Below are 16,080 nucleotides of genomic sequence, written 5' to 3' on the forward strand. Positions count from 1 at the left end.
CAGCCATGGGAAGGCTGGTTTTGTAACCGCTGTAGTCAAGAGCTCTGATCGAAAGGGGAAAAAGAAAGTTTCAACTCATAGTAAGAGCACGGACAGTAATCTGAAGACTTTCCCAGCTGTTTCCTACAAAGCCAGAGGGACAAACACTGTCCCTCACACTGTGCTCATCACATACGCCTCAGTAATGTCAACTGTGGCACACGCTAAACAGTGCTGGCCTTGGAGAAAGGACGTGGGCAGGCCTATCAGTGGACGGGGCAGGCGTTCCAGTGCACCAGGCCCAGCTCTCCCAGCTCTCCCAGTGGTTACTTGGCACCACTGACGAGCCAGAGGCAGGGTGAGGAAGGAAGTACAGAATATGATGCACCTGAGATGTATGTTCAGAAAAGCGGGGCACAGATGCAAACAAAACATACTCAAGGGCATGCTTTGTGAACTGCACCTCTGTTTTAAAAAGGCTTTTTTGAGGGGTTGTAGAAGCGCAGGCAGGTGTGTGAATCATGCACTCTTAGTCCGTCTTCCACATTTACACAGATGGGTGTGTCCACGTGGCTGGGCTGCATGGCAAAGCTCAGAGCTGGGGCCCAACCCAGCCCACTCCCTTCCTCAGGACGAAGACCCAGCTGCTGTGCGGCGCCACCACGACACATCCGTCCGGCTGCAGGAGCAAGTCGGCGGGTGGCTCTGAACCACATGGCGGCCAAAAGCCCAGGATGGGACCCCAGCTTGGTGTAATTCATTTAACCCCTTCACCTTGGAAATCTTTTGCAGCCAAAGACAAACAGACGCTTCTAGGGTCAAAGATTTCCTTAAAGGGAGAAAAGACATTGACAGCTTTGTGCTCTGTGAAATGAGGGAACAAAAGGGCTGCTTTCAGTGGGTTTATATCTGTAAGCTAATCAACCAGGCACTGGCCACTTGTTGGATGGAAAACAAATCCCACTTTGGTCACCATTATCATAGCAAAAAACAATGAGCATGTGTTCTCCTGTTAACTGTTTGGGAAGGTTAGGAAACCGGACATATGCGGTTGAAAACCCTTTAAAATACCTATTATTTTGCTTTTTTTCTCTTCACCATATAAAACAACCATATGTGCATATTATCCTAGAGTTTCTTGCAAAATACAGAGATTTCTTACAAACAATGGAAGACGCCAGTAGGACATAAAGAAATGAGCAGCTGATGGAGACAGACCTTTGACGGGCTTGCGCGTGTTTTATTGAAAACAGGAATCCATCAGAGGTGGTGAACTACCGGGGAGAGTGTTCTAGAGCATGGCACGCATGGAAGGTAATACTCACCAGCACCTCACACGGGACTAAAGACAGTGTCAGCTGTAACACACCAGGGAAGGAAAACGGAGCGAATGTAAAAGGCACCTGGCTGGGGGAGGAGCCGTGGTGTTCACTGCCCCTGTCACAGGTTTGCTTTTGTGCATGGTGGGTCAGTCTGGACGAGTGACATTTGCAACGGAACGAAATGGGTTCAGATGTGAAGCTCAGGTTCCTATGCAGGCAGCCAACCCTTCCTCAGACTGCAGCGCACCTGCCACGCGGCAGAAGGTCTTCAAAGGGGGCTGAGGTTGCTAGACAGGAACGCAAGAGCGCTCCCCCCTCTCCTCTCTAGATTCAAGGAAGGGGAGCCTCCCCCAGTTTCAACAGTGGCTTCTGAAGGCTCTTAAGCATCCTAAACTTAAAAACAACAAAATAAAAGACAGAAAAATGGCCTGAACTTACAGAAATCAATCAGATGGAAAGGCAGATTCATAAAAATAAAAACCGGTGACCAGTCCATTAACCGTCCAGTTAACGCCTTGTCTGAACGTAGATGTTGAACGGCATCCACAACACACAGCAGCCTGGAGCTGCCCTTGGCAACACTGAGTGAAGAGCTGCCTTGTCCGCCCAACACACGGCACTGTTTCCGGTGACTGTGTGCCAAGTGCTGAAGTTAGGACAGACCCTAAATTGGCAAAAGACCCCAGGCAAAGATCTGCCTGCTGCAGCCAGGTCTGTGGGAAACAAGACTTACGCTCTTCACACAATGACCCCCCCACCGTTCCCGCTCCTCTTCCCATTGGCTCTGCGCGTTCCGACCTCCTAACGGGGAGATCTAAACGAGTTCTGCTTCCCTCTCAGTTCTAGGCACTCTCTGGGACATCTTTGATTAACCAGGGTCTTTCATTTCTTTCCAACTCCGTTGGTGACTTTAGACTTGGAATGCCGATTCCGTCTTCTGGAAGAATGGCTCTCGTTGTTGCCTGAATGCTTGGGTGGGCTGTCTTCAGAACCTGGCCAAAGGAACCAGAGCACACGGTCACCCTGGGCTGTGAGGCTCCCGGAGCTTATGCCCGGATGTGTGGTCTCTAGTCTTAGCTGCCATAGGCCTGCCAGCTGACGGTGCGCTCTTCCCTAGTACATGCACTCCCTCTAGTGGCCTCCTCGGTGCGTCAAGGCCAAGCGCATGGACACCCAGCACTAAAGTAAGGCTGCTGAGGGGCCTTGGTGTTTAACAGCCCCATGAAGCCTGGGTGCGTCTTGAAAAATGCGCTCAGCCCCCTGGGTAGCGAATGTGTGCTCGTGGGGATGAGGACCGGAAGTGGGAGAGCAAACAAGTGAGGCACAAACGAAGGACAACAAAAATGTGAGCCGACGGGCGTCCTTCCCACCTCTGCAAGCCAAGGGTGCGTTCCCTGGGTCTCCACACCTTGACCCGGGACACGCCAGGGTTCCTAAACCTTAAACTGGAAAGGATTCTTGACTTGTGGAATTAAAGAGGGCGCAGGGCCTCTATTCTTTGATCTCAAAGCCATTTTTCCAAATCAGGCTTCTGCTGCCCTGACAGACAGACGGGGGGCCACACTGCAGCAGCACCATCGGGCTGGCTCTGACCTCACACTGGGGCTGGGGTCAAGCCCTGGTCTCATGGCCAAGCCCATGGGTTCCCTGCCCCTGGGCTCTGCCATGGAACATCTCCACCTAGGAGTTGCCTGTTAGTCCAAGGGGTTTTTTTGCTGGAGCCTTACTATTTTTTTCTTTTTACGGATCCATTTAATAAGTCTAGCTCCACCACTGCTTAACTCTTTCCACTAGAGAAACTGGGGGTGCCAAGGCCTGGTCTGGAAAGGGCCAAGTCTACCTAACGCAGGTCTGGGAGCCCCATGGCCCCTCTTAACAGCACTCCACAGTGGGACACCCACCCTCTCCTTGAATGGGGAGAAACCAGCCCCAAAGGATGGCAGGCACCTCAGCACGGTGCACACTGCTGCTTCCCAGGGCAGGGATCTCCGAGCTTAACCCCAAAGGAACGTAGCACAGCAACTGTGACAGTGGCGCTTCTGAGCAACTAACTCACCAACTCGGGCACGCAGCACTGCCCCTGGCGGAGCTTCCCAATCAGCTTCCAAGAACTGGCCAGGAGCTATTGGCCAAAGGAGCCTCCTTGGGGTCACTGGTGCACAGGCCTAGTGCTTTAAAATAACCACGTGACCCAGATCTCTTCCAAAATGCTCCCTGGAGCAATGCCTCTCCCCCACTGCGCTGCCTCTTAAACCAACCCTTCTCCTCTTCTGACAATTCCCTCTGACGCTTTTCACTGGCAATGAAAGCCAAGAGGAAGCACATCCCCACCAGGGGGCTCGGGACAGTGCAGGCCTTGGCAGCTTTTCTCGCCTAGGGAAAGGCAGGGCCACGCAGAACAAAGCCGGCGTCTCGGGCAGATCCTTCGAGCGTTTTGTCTGTTTCTTAATGAGTGACAAGAGACGCGGGATGAGCAGCTTGGAGCTCCCACGAGGCCTACAGGATGGACATTCAGAGGATAACACTCCGAGTCCCAGCCTCCTTAGTGGGCCTGCCGGGTCAGAGGAGCCAGGAACACTTTATAAACAGAGCAAGAAACAGGTACCTTTTGTACCTTTCCCGTGGTGCCAGGAGATGTCCGGGCTGTAGGTGCTGTCTTCACACTCTGAGTAGGTCTGGGGAGACAGAGAGGCTTGGTGAGTGATGCTATTTCCGGGACTGCCCGGGAGGGAGCAGGGCTGGCGGGGTGGGGCAGGGGTGGGCAGTGTGGAGGAGCCGGCCCTGCCACGGGGCTGGGATCATCACGAGCAGGAGACAGAACCGCACACTTCTGGTCTCTCGGCCAGAAACACAAGCCTCTTCCGCCAAGGGATGCAGAATCGGCCTTCCAGAAACTGTCTTGCAACCCTTACGCTAAAGTTACAAAGAATGGGCAAGAGCAATATTTTTCCTTTAAAAAAAAAAAAAAATACAGCTGGGAAGACGGCAGTGCCGGCATCCCATATGGCATTAGTTTGTGTCCCAGATGCTCCACTTCCGATCCAGCTCCCTGCTAATGTGCCTGGGAAAGCAGCGGAAAATGGTCCAAGTGTTTGGGTCCCTACCACCCATGTAGGAGACCCAGAAGTTCCAGGCTCCTGGCTTTGGCCTGGCCCAGTTCTTACCCTTGCAGCCAGAGATGGAAGATCTCTCTCTCTCTCTCTCTTTCTCTCTGTCTGTATCTCCCTGTCTCTGAAACTCTTTCAAATAAATAAATAAATATTAAAAAAAAAAAAAAATGAGGACATGTTGTTGCACAGTGGGTAAAGCCACCACCTCATCGCTGGCATTCCATATGGGTACCGGTTCATGTCCTGGCTGCTCCACTTCTGATCCACCTCCGTGCTAATGGCCTGGGAAAAGTGGCAGAAGATGATCCAAATGCTTGGGCCCCTGCACCCATGTGGGAGACCTGGAAAAAGCTCTGGCTCCTAGCTTTGGGCTGGCCTAACCCTGGCCATTGTAGCCACTTGGGGAGTGAACCAGCAGATGGAACATCTCTCTCTCCCTCTTTCTCTCTCTCTCTCTCCTTCTCTCTGTAACTCTAACTTTGAAAGAAAGAAATCTTAAAAAAGAAAACAAAAAAGAAGGGTAAAAATATAGTCTTCTGTTTTTTCCTTTCTGCCTTTCAAAAAAAAAAAAAAACCTGCTATTTTTTAAAGATTTTTTTTTTCCACTTTGGAAGGCAGAATTTTAAAGAGAGAGAGAAATCTTCCATCCACTGGTTTACTACCCAAATGGCCAAAATGGCTGGGGCTGGGCCAGATTGAAGGCAGGAGCCAAGAGCTTCTTCTAGGTCTATATGGAATGCCAGCATCACAGGCATAGGCTTAACCTGCTATGCCACAACGCCAGCCCCATACAATAACTCCTTTAAAAAAGGAGTCAGGTGTTCAGTGCGGCAGGTAAGGATCGGACTGGGACGCCCTCATCCCGCACTGGAGTGCCTGGGTCAGGGTCCCAGCTCTGCTTCTACTTCCAGCCTCCTGCTAACATGCACCCGGGGAGGCAGCAGGTGATGGCTCAGGTACTTGGGTCCCTTCTTCCCATGTGGGAGACCTGGATGGAGTTCCCAGCCCCTGGCTTGGGCCTGGCCCACCTCCAGCTGATACAAGCCTTTAAGGAGTGGATCAGCAGCGGGGAGATGTCTCTGCTTCTCTGCTGTTCAAGTAAACAAAACTAACAAAATTAAAAAGAAAATACCGACAATCGGACGAGGGCAGTGACAAGCAGGGCAAGAATCCTGGCATGGGTAGATTTCCCTGGTGGCCAGGCTGAAGGAGCCCCACAAGCACAAGCCCCGGTGAGCATTTAAGGGGAGGCCAGCTCTGCTCGCTTCCGTACCTTCTCCCGGTGGCCATAGTGCTCCGCGTACCAGACCATGCCGTACAGACACAGGAAGGTGGTGAAGGCCTGGAAGGAGGAGACAAGCACAGGGTCACTGCGTGAATGGAGCTGAGCAAAAACCCAGCTCCCAGAACCTCAGGGTTCCCACGGGAGCCGTCCAGGAAGGCGCGACGCGTTCCTGCCACGTGTCCACGGAGCTGGGTTCAAGAAGGCTGGGTGTGGCAGAGATGAGTCCCTGAGAGACAGCAGGGGCTGGAATGGGGGCACGAGCCCAGAGTTTTTGACAAGGGTGACCCTGAGACCACAGCCGCCACCTGTGACTCTGACAGCGCCACAGATGACGTGGGGCGGGGGCGACAGCAGGACACCCTTTTGTTACGACTCTGTGGTCCCGCTGAGGAGGACTTGGGAGCCCCCATGTCATTTGTGACTTTCCTGGTGGCTCCTCGTCCCCCTGCCGTGAGGACTCAGGGTGGGGAAGAGTGTTCCCAAGCTCTGTCTGGGCCCCGGTGTCGCCTGCCGTGTCGTGGCACAGCTCGGTGGTGCACTGTTGCCCATGCTGCCAAGGGCCCGGCCCTGACCTTAGCTCTTGTTGCTTTCGTTCTTCTTGTTTAAGTAGATAGGGAAATCAAGGGAAAATAAAAATGCTTGGTCAGGCACCCAGGGAAATGAGAAGGCCTGATCCATGCGTGCCCAGGGACAGGGGCAACCTTGACCCCTGGTTTACACTGCCCACCTGCCTCGTGCCACCGCCTAAATGGTCCCGATTCGAGAACAGACAAGTATATCCAGATACACTGCACACAGGATGGGGCTACATCCCCATCCACTCATCGTAAACTGGAAATGCGCTTTGTACCCCTAACCTATTGAATGTCCTTGCTTGGCGATGCAGTAGGGTGCTTGGCTATGTCCCCTTGCGGCCCGGCTGCCTGGCTGCCTGGGAGCTGTGCTGGCTGCCACTGCCCAGCACGGGCAGGGAGGATCATACGGCCACCGGTAACACTAGCCTGGGAAAAGATCCACATTCAGACTCAGTTCCTTCTGGACCGTCCTCGCCAAGTTGAAAATCGTCGATGGGATCACGGTTGAGTTGAGGATCGCCTATACGAGAATCTGGAGTTTCAAAACACGTCAGGGAAAGCCCCTGAGAGCTGGGGAAAGTCTCGGGCTGCCACAGCTGAGTGCCAGTGGAGGGAGGGCGGAGGGTGTGAGAGAGCAGGGCCAGGACCGGCGCCCAGCAACAGTCTGCACTGTATGTGCAGCGATGACTGAGCCGCCTGCTCCCTCGGAACTCCTTGCTTTAGGGGCCCATTTACAGCAGGCCATCCTGGCTGGCCAGCTACTGTCTCTCCCACTGTGTACCCAGTGGCAAACTGGGCACCTGTCATTTACCTGTCACCTCACCCCAAATCCAGGTGCAAACTGGCTGCATCTACAGAGATTCCAAAGATCAAACTGACCACTAGATAAACCAGCAACAAATGAATGTATTAGAGTTATAAAATGGAAATTACTTTTTTTAACTTTGAACATATTCTTAATATTTGGATAATTTCTTTTTTTTTTTTTTTTTTAGACAGGCAGAGTGGACAGTGAAAGAGAGAGAGACAGAGAGAAAGGTCTTCCTTTGCGTTGGTTCACCCTCCAATGGCCGCCGCGGTAGGCACGCTGCGGCCAGCACACCGCGCTGATCCAAAGCCAGGAGCCAGGTGCTTCTCCTGGTCTCCCATGGGGTGCAGGGCCCAAATACTTGGGCCATCCTCCTCTGCACTCCGTGGCCACAGCAGAGAGCTGGCCTGGAAGAAGGGCAACCAGGACAGAATCCGGAGCCCTGACAGGGACTAGAACCCGGTGTGCCGGCGCCGCAAGGCGGAGGATTAGCCTATTGAGCCACGGCGCCAGCCTGGATAATTTCTTAAATAAAATGTGCCATTTTCGGCTTATAGATAAGATTGTCCATAAATTTAAGCTGCTAAAATCAATCAAAGATACATTTTAATTTGTGTGACCTGAATCTGTGTATCATATGTTTTAAACTTGTTGGTAGAAAGAAACTAAAAACATTTTAGATGGTTGTGCTTAAGTTTACTGGTTAAACAAACTACACCATGTTAGATATTTAAGAGGTGTTTTCAAATACATGATTCTTAAAATTTATAGAAGGCATTGGACCTTCTGGTAAATGTTTTCTTAAGTTGTTATCTAATGGTTGAAACGGTTTGCTAAGTATTCATGTGATATTGCTATTGTCAGCAAGCGATCTAGGACTTGCTCCCTCATTTCTCTATTCTAAGCCCAACTTGTTCTTTCATTTCTCTATTCTCTTCAAAGTAGGAAACTAATTCTATTATGAAGGAATCTGTAGGACGCACAATTTAATCTTTAGACCTTATAAAAGAGATGGCTAACATTTTTGTATAATAGCATAGCCAAAATAAGAACTTAAATAATAATCTCATAGCTAGATTCACTTCGCCATCAGCAAAGTATACAGTAAGCAGAAAAAACCTCCCTTTCAGACCAAAGGGAAAGAAAGTTTTTAAGCGAGAATATAATTTTCCTCATGGGCATTGTCTACCTTAGAAAAACTACTACAGAACATGCCTGTGAATATAGACTTGTAGTTCAGGCCACCGAAGATTAGAGATGGGACTTGAGCACTCCCTTGACTTGCATCCTCTGGTCTGCTTTAACACAAACCAGGAGGAAAAGAAAGCTAGGCATCAGAAGCAATGGGTGGCAGGCCTATTAATGGCTGATCTGTACAGTGATCTGCCCTCAAGGAGACCCAACAGGCCAGTCCACTGCAGTGGCTTTCAATGTGGTAAGCCTGGGCTTCAGCAGAAGTCAGCTTGTGAAGAGCCCTGGCAGCTCTGCCAAGAGTTGGATCACTGGAAATGGACCTGCCCTGGAGTCGAAGGATGCCCAGGTCAGACCCACAGATCTTATTGGCTCTAAGCTGAAAAGCCCTTCACTCAGCCCAACTTCCAAGTGACCACTGCAGCTGAGGGTATGGTCAAGTAGGGTCAGCAACATTGCAGGCAGAACTGTAAATTTCTTGTTAGAGATGCCACCTGCCTTTACCTGACCAGCTCTCCTCCCACGCCAGCCAAGTAATGAAAGTCAACAGAGTGCCTTCCCCTAGGAGGTTCACACCTCCCTTAGGATATACCCCATGTGAAGAGATAGATAGGTCTGGGCCTCTTAACTTACAAGGCCTAAAGCCCACCAGATTATTATCAAGCCCCTTCTATCAGGTTCTATTTGCCTCTCAATCAGAAAACTTAATTGTAGCTTAGACAGCACCTTTCTTAGCTCCTCTAATAATGACTCTGTCCTTTGTTCTAGACCCTGTCTAGCGTACTTGGGCCTCATTCCTGTGTAATCATAACCTCTACTCTACCACCAATGGCTCTACTCCCAACCTGTGTGTACTGATGGTCCTCTTCCCCACTTAATGCTGTATAATTGTTCAAACCTGGTAAATGCCACTCTTAGGATCATTGGTTACTATCCTCACTCTGTCTTTTATGACCTTGTCTAAATATGATCAGAGTCGGCAAACTTGGAAGGCTTCCATAGCCTTGGCAACTCATGACGAGAGCCTAGGGTGGTTACTGGTGCCATAAACTAGAGTGTCAATTTGTTGGGTCAACAACAGGAGCCACTGTGCACTTGCTCCTCATGTGGGATCTCTGTCCTTAATGTGCTGTACATTGTGATTTAATGCTATAACTAGTACTCAAACAGTATGTTTCACTTTGTGTTTCTATGTGGGTGCAAACTGTTGAAATCTTTACACTAAATTGATCTTCTGTATATAAAGAGAATTGAAAATGAATCTTGATGCAAATGGAAGGGGAGAGGGAGCGGGAGAGGGGAGGGTTGTGGGTGGGAGGGAAGTTATGGGGGGGGGGGGGAAGCCATTGTAATCCATAAGCTGTACACTGGAAATTTATATTCATTAAATAAAAGTTAAAAAAAAAATGTGCCATTTTCATGACATGGAGAGTTTACAGTGTGTAAGCCTCTCCCATGTGTTGGGTTCTTTACAAGGAGCAAAACAGGCCTCCCTGAATTTCACACAGTGGGGCCCCATGGTTAGGGTCCCCCTCCTAAACCTGTTGCTGTGGGGAGGCTAGCGGGTCACTGCACTAGACTGCCATTGCGAATTCTGACCACTAGAGGGCAGGCGCCCAGGCTCTTCGGTTCTGCTCAGGCCTGGGAAGGCAGGAGTGGCCAGCTGTGGCTCCCTCCAGTAGCCGACAGCAGCAGGCAGAGCTGGTTTTGCAAGAGCCAGGCAAACATAGGCAGGTGGCAAGGACAGATGCTTATCATCACAATCGCCACACAAAGGGCTTGCCCGGCTGCCAAACCTCCCACATCACCTGTGGGGAGAGAGGCCCATTTCACACTTGTCCCAGGAGACAAAAGCCCGCAATTTGAAGGCTTGCAATCGCACCTGCCAAAAGCCAGGGCCCATACACACTTCCAATGTGCAGACTGTACCGAGAAAAGGAAAGCATGTGGGACGAGAGCCAGGCAGTCAGTCCATGACCAGCATGGGTGTGGCAGCAGGGAGGGCGGGGCCCCGGCTCAGCTTCCACATCCCGGCAAGGAGCACTCACTACTGTGCTACTTCCACCTTAACCTCCAGCTCGGTGCCCACCCCTCACCCAGCAAGGGGAACCATCAGGGGCTCGTACCTTCCTGGGTGTGAGACCCCTCCTGCTCTTTTAACAAAGGCCATGAAGAGGAAGAAATGTCAGGACCTATCTCCACCATTCTCTGGTCAGTAAAGGGGCCAGGCAGCAGGGACCCCTGAGCCCGCCCAGCCAGAGTCTCACCAGGGGATTCTGTCTGTCTGCCAACGCCCCAGCTTCTTGAGCACTGCTGCTCCACGTAATGCATCCTCAGGCTATGTATCTTGCTGAGGTTCGCCCCTTACTCAGAACCTAATCCCCAGCTTCAGCCGTGCCCTCCACATGGACAGCCAGGTCCTGAGTCTCTCATCTCCACTGATGACCAAGATGGCCTGGAATCCCCAACAGAACAGGCTGCATCCACCTATAAGCTGGAAAGTCCTTCAGACCGCAACCCTCCTGACCCAAACTCACCTCCTGCTTCACCGGCCTTCTCCTACAACCCCCACTCCGAGTCTAGGAACCTTGGAGTCACCCTCGGGTCCCCTTCCAGCTACCACGGGGACAGTGGGGTCCCGTTGAGTTAAGATGCTACTCAGATCTCCGTATTCTTCTTCTGCCCTATTTATGTCTTAATTATATTTAAAATTGGGTGGGGAAAAAAAGATTCCATTATTTGGTCTCTCAATTCCTCCAACCCCAGGGGATGATTCTAAGTAGCATAGACTCAGGTCTGGATTTTGGAGGTCACTTTGGCAGCTGTGTGCAGAATGGACCTGAAGCAGAAGTGCAAGAAAATATGGCATCCAGACAGTCTCGCGGCAGCGGGACTGCAGAGGGAGAGAGAGAGCTGAGCTACGCTGCTGAGTTAACAGAGCTTGGCCACTACTGATTTGAAGAGAGGGAGAGGAGCCAGGTTTTTAGCTTCAAAATCCTGCTCACACTTGACCTTCACCAACTCCCCAGCTCGACCGGTACTCCCTCTGGTGGCCACAGCCTGATGCGCACATCTATTGCAGCCTTCATCGCGTATCCACCTCCCGGGAGCAGTGATGAACAGTGTGGGCTCTCTAGCCAGATTATCTGGGCTGGAGGCTTGGCTCAAGGACCTCTTTGATGTTGGATGAGTGAGTGAACCTCTCTGCACCTTTGTTTCCTCATATATAAATGTGGGATAATAAAATATCTCATATAGCATCAGGGTCACAAGGACAAATAGTGACACGGCTTTGCCCGGAGTCTGGCGCACTGCGAGCCCCAGTCTACTGCTATCTGTGTCCCTGAGGAGCACTCAACAGGTGTTTTGCGAATGAGTGATGGACTGCACTGCCCGGGGGTGGGAGGAGTGGGGTGCTAAGTGAAGGGGCCAGCTCATGCCCTCAGCAAGTTCCCGTTACCCAGATAGGAGGGCAAGTCACAACTCAGCCACACAGAAGGCACAGGTGAAATGTCAGTAACACAACACAGAGAAAGTCAGAGGGAGGGAGACTGCGGGGAACCCCACAAAGCTTCTTGGATCAATGGTCTAAGAGGACCTCTCTGGCCAAAGATGTGGGAAGGGCAGCAGCGGGCAGCCCCGTGATGTGCTGTGAGAATGGCCGCCTGCCACATCTCTGGCGTTTGGTCCACCTGACCCTCTCTGTGACGTGTGGCTCCGTAATGCCAGTAAGGACAGCACCCACCTGTGCCCATGCAGCCAGACCAGGCTCCAAGCCAACCTGAGGTGCACACACCAGAGAGACATCCAAGAAGAGCCCCGGCCAGCTCTCCCCTGACCCCACAGCTGACACACTCCCCCGGCCGACACAGTATATATACTCTCAGTGGCATGGAAACATACACTGGCACACTAATTCTGTAGTTTAAATACAAAGGAGAGGACTATTCCCTTTTGTTGTCCAAGATGAGACAGAACAGAACAGACTCAAGGTACCCTGGCACACTGTGAGAATTTCTAACAAGTAACCCTGAAAACAGACACTGGGAAATACAATAGAAGACTTGACAAATACCAAGTTCAGTCTTGCCAAAAAAAAAAAAAAAAATCCGAATCTCATTAAGCCTCTAGATCTAATTACTGATTTAGAGAATATATAAAGGACAGAGAAATATGCTAAATTACAGGACAGGAAGAATCCACACTGTGGGAGGATCTACAGGCCAAGAAAGCAAGTTTCTTTAACAAATAGATGTCAAGGAAGACAGAACCAGAAACAGAAGGAAAGCCTACAGACTCAAAGAGACTTAAAAGGCAAACCAACCAATCACAATGAGTGGGTGTTGATCATACCACATTGCTGAAAAATATGAAGCTTCAGAAAAAAAACTCATAATTTAGACGCTGTAGATATTTACTAATATTAGGGAATGATTATCAATTATTCTTCAGATGCAGCAATGGTATAACAGCTGCTTTCAAACAAAGGAGCATTCTCATCTTCTTTTAGAGACACATCCTGAGAAACGAAGGTGGATCTGCTCTAAAAATAATGCAGAGTGAGGACAGCAGGCGGGGCAAAAAAGGAAACAAGATCGCGCGATGTAAGGCTGAGACTTGATGGCGGGCACGTGAGGCGTCATCTATTCTAGTGGCAAATACGTTGGGAATTTTCTATGACCATTAAAAAAGAAGGCCCAAATTCACTTTCTAGACCAAGTAAAGACTCTTAAGCATAAATGTAAAACTGGGACTTTTCTCTAAGATAGTAATGTCAAATGATTAAATTAAAAAGGGCAGTTCAGGATTTGGCTTCATTTAAAAATCGAGGGAAAAACCCTGGGACAAGAGAGGGAGGCCTAAGCGATTTCCCCTCTTCTTCCTTCCCTTCAGGGAGAGCTCCTCCTACCCAGGCGAGGGTTGTAACATTGCGCCATGGGGCAGAATTCCCCTCCGAAACATCTTCTATCACCTAGAAGCCACGGTCTGGTCTGTCCCTTCGTAAGTGCCGAGCGTGTTAAGACGTGTAAGACATGATGTCGAGATGAAGGAGCAGCGTTGCGACTGTCCTTGTCCCTTCACAGCAGTCTTTAAATGCCCAGCACGTGTAAAGAAATTCCCGTAGGTGACATCAATGGACACGTGGTGCACCTGCGGACAGCACGGTCTTTCTGAGAAGGTGACCTAGTTCAGATGCCAAGTGGTCATCTGTGTTTTGTTCTTGAACCATAGTCTGACAGCCAACCTCAGGTTATTACAAGTAGAACATCATCTTGTGGATTTCTAAGGAAGCTTCATTCACAGAGTGTGTGTGTGTGTGTGTGTGTGTGTTTTAAACAGACACCCTGGGAATTTAGCCAATATCCTTGAGCAAAAAGGAATGACTTACCACACAAAGAAGCCAAAGCACAACATAGAGTATTTGGGTCTTAGAGAAGAGATCTTGTCCAAATTTTATGCAAACAATAGCTTCCAGGAAACCAATGACCCTGTTAGACAGAGAACGACAGGTCAAATACTCACTCATCTTACCCGAGCATTTACCATGCCAGAAATATGCACGATTGAACCAGAAAGTTCAACTCACCCCAAGATTTTCATCCCCAACACTGGTAGGAGGCGTCCCACAAGATGACTTTGTACTAACCCGCTGTAGCTTCTTCAGAAATAAATCAACAGTTTTTGCCTCTCACTTCCTCTTAGAGACCCTCAACTGCTGGTGGTAACAGATATCATCCAACACGGGGCCCCTGTTCCCCTGTTCTCACCTGGGGAGGTCCTCGCTCAGGCTGCAGAGGACACTCTCCAGCCCAGCCCAGCACCTTGGCAGGGAAGTGTCTTCCCTTGGGTGAACGCTGGCTGTCCTGGGCTGGCATCTGCCTCCTGCAGCTTTATGCAAGGGTCCTGGCTCTGACCACTCAGGGTGTTTCAGTGTTGAAGGCAGGGGCTGGCAGGGTGGCACAGGGGGTTAAGCTGATGCATGGTTTGAGTCCTGGTTGCTTCACATTCGATCCAACTCTTGCTGATGCCCCTGGGAAAGCAGCAGACCATAGCCCAGGTACCTGGACCCCTGCCATCTACTTGGGAGATCCAGATAAAGTTCAAGGCTCCTAGCTTCAGCCTGGCCCAGCCCCAGCTGTTGTGGCCATCTGGAGATTGAACCAGCAGATGGAAGACTGATGTCTCTTTCTCTTTGTCTTTCCCTCCCTCCATCTCTGTTACTGCCTTTCTAATAAATAAATCAAATCTCTAAAAAAGAAGAACTTGAAGGAAGAAATACATTCCCTCCTAGCCTTCTAAAAATGTTTAAATAGCCCATCTTTGTTGACAACATAAATCCTTTATCCTCTCTTGATCTGTAAGCGATTTTGCTAAACACAAAAATGTTAAAACGCACACACATTCTCTCATGTTTTCCCCATTTGATCAAACTATTAAAGAAAAAAAGCTACTTTTTTGTTCTATGTCTTCACTCATGAATACAAAAATCAGGCCTGTATTCGGGTTCAGAGCTTGAAGGTAAAACGGAGGAGGCAGGGGTTGCACAGTGGCTGTGAGATCCTGAGGACAGTGTGGGACTACAGACTTCAGACAACGCTAGCTTCGGGTACCTTGCTTGAGGATCCAGACAATGGGGGATTGGTAGACTCTCACAAGTATTCTCTGAAAAGGCCTCAGTGCCCCTGCCCCCTGGCACACACACAGCTCACTGCCATCAGGAAAGGTCGAAAGGTCGTAGGCCTGGAATTAGAACTACAGCGGCACAGCAGGAACATCCAGAGTCTCCTTCATGCATCGTTAGAGGCGTGGGGGCTGTCTTCCCTTGCAGCCCCAGCCAAACAAGGGTCAGGAAGAAGGCCTGATTCTGCAGCCCGCTGTCCCCTGACAAAGCACGGCACGTGTGAGAGAGCACCATCGCAGCCGAAGAACAGTCAGGCTTTCTTCACTGGAATCCCGAGGCCCAGGCCACGGCCCAGCACGAGGTGGCAGGTGATCGTGCGGTGCGTCCAGCCTGCACGGTGAGGGGCCTACAAAGCATTTTCTCGTCTGCGGCTGGGACTCGCAGAGGAACTCCCAGCAGACAGTGCTGGGCCCAGGACAGAGGTGTCACCACTGACCTCTAAACCACACAAAACACCCTAAGCTCAGCATGAAAGATTTCTGGATATTCCACTTGGTCTGAGCCCCTTTTGAAAAGCATTGTGATCAATGGACTAGAGCAAGCTGGTCATGTGTTTAATTAATACTCTGTACACACACACACACACACAAACACATACACACCCCAAAACGGCAGTTTGTCAGAACCATGTATACTCTTTGTTAAATAAAAATTACAGGAGGTCATGGTTTGGGACAAAGCTCCTGTACCATGTCCCAAACAGGCTAAAAACAAGAATGGAGTCACTCATGCCAACATTCAACATCACTAGTCTGAAACTAGGCAGTTTCTTTGACCTTCTGAAAAATCATGATTAGAGAGAGAACAGCCAAACATCTCAACAGGCCAGTTTCAATCAGCACGATAACAAAATTCCCGCTCCTTAATCCTTACACACACAAAAAAGATAACCTGAAATAATCTGGTGTCAGCGGTCAGCCATGTCTCCACTGTCCCGTTCCCTGTGGCCTTACAGGTAACTGAAATGACCAATCTGCCCTGCCCCGTCTGTGAAACTACCTCTGCTCAGCTCCCTGGAATGTCAACTCTACGGCATGAGTGTTGTTGGAATATGAGATGCAAAGTGAGCCCATGAAGAACTTCAAGCTGTGATTTTGTCCTCCGTTCGCTTACGCTGCTGTTTCCATT

The 16,080-nt window shown here is 50.2% G+C and overlaps 1 protein-coding gene across 2 annotated transcripts in view; it reads right to left on the reverse strand.

The window, feature by feature from the left end:
- Positions 1-1,198: 1,198 nt before the first annotated feature.
- PTDSS1 (phosphatidylserine synthase 1) overlaps positions 1,199-16,080 on the reverse strand; it is a 73,706-nt gene continuing 58,824 nt past the window's right edge. The window contains exons 10-13 of one of the 2 annotated variants that reach the window (XM_062188207.1): positions 13,660-13,759; positions 5,685-5,753; positions 3,916-3,976; positions 1,199-2,293 (exon numbers count right to left, since the gene is read on the reverse strand). In XM_062188207.1, coding sequence (XP_062044191.1) covers positions 2,184-2,293; positions 3,916-3,976; positions 5,685-5,753; positions 13,660-13,759 — 340 coding nt within the window. In that variant the 3' untranslated portion in view covers positions 1,199-2,183. Of the gene's footprint in view, positions 2,294-3,906; positions 3,977-5,684; positions 5,754-13,659; positions 13,760-16,080 lie in introns of both variants that reach the window. The other variant, XM_062188206.1, reaches the window with a different exon arrangement.

The sequence above is a fragment of the Lepus europaeus genome, chromosome 4, assembly GCF_033115175.1.
Source record: "Lepus europaeus isolate LE1 chromosome 4, mLepTim1.pri, whole genome shotgun sequence".
Classification (NCBI taxonomy): Eukaryota; Metazoa; Chordata; class Mammalia; order Lagomorpha; family Leporidae; genus Lepus; species Lepus europaeus.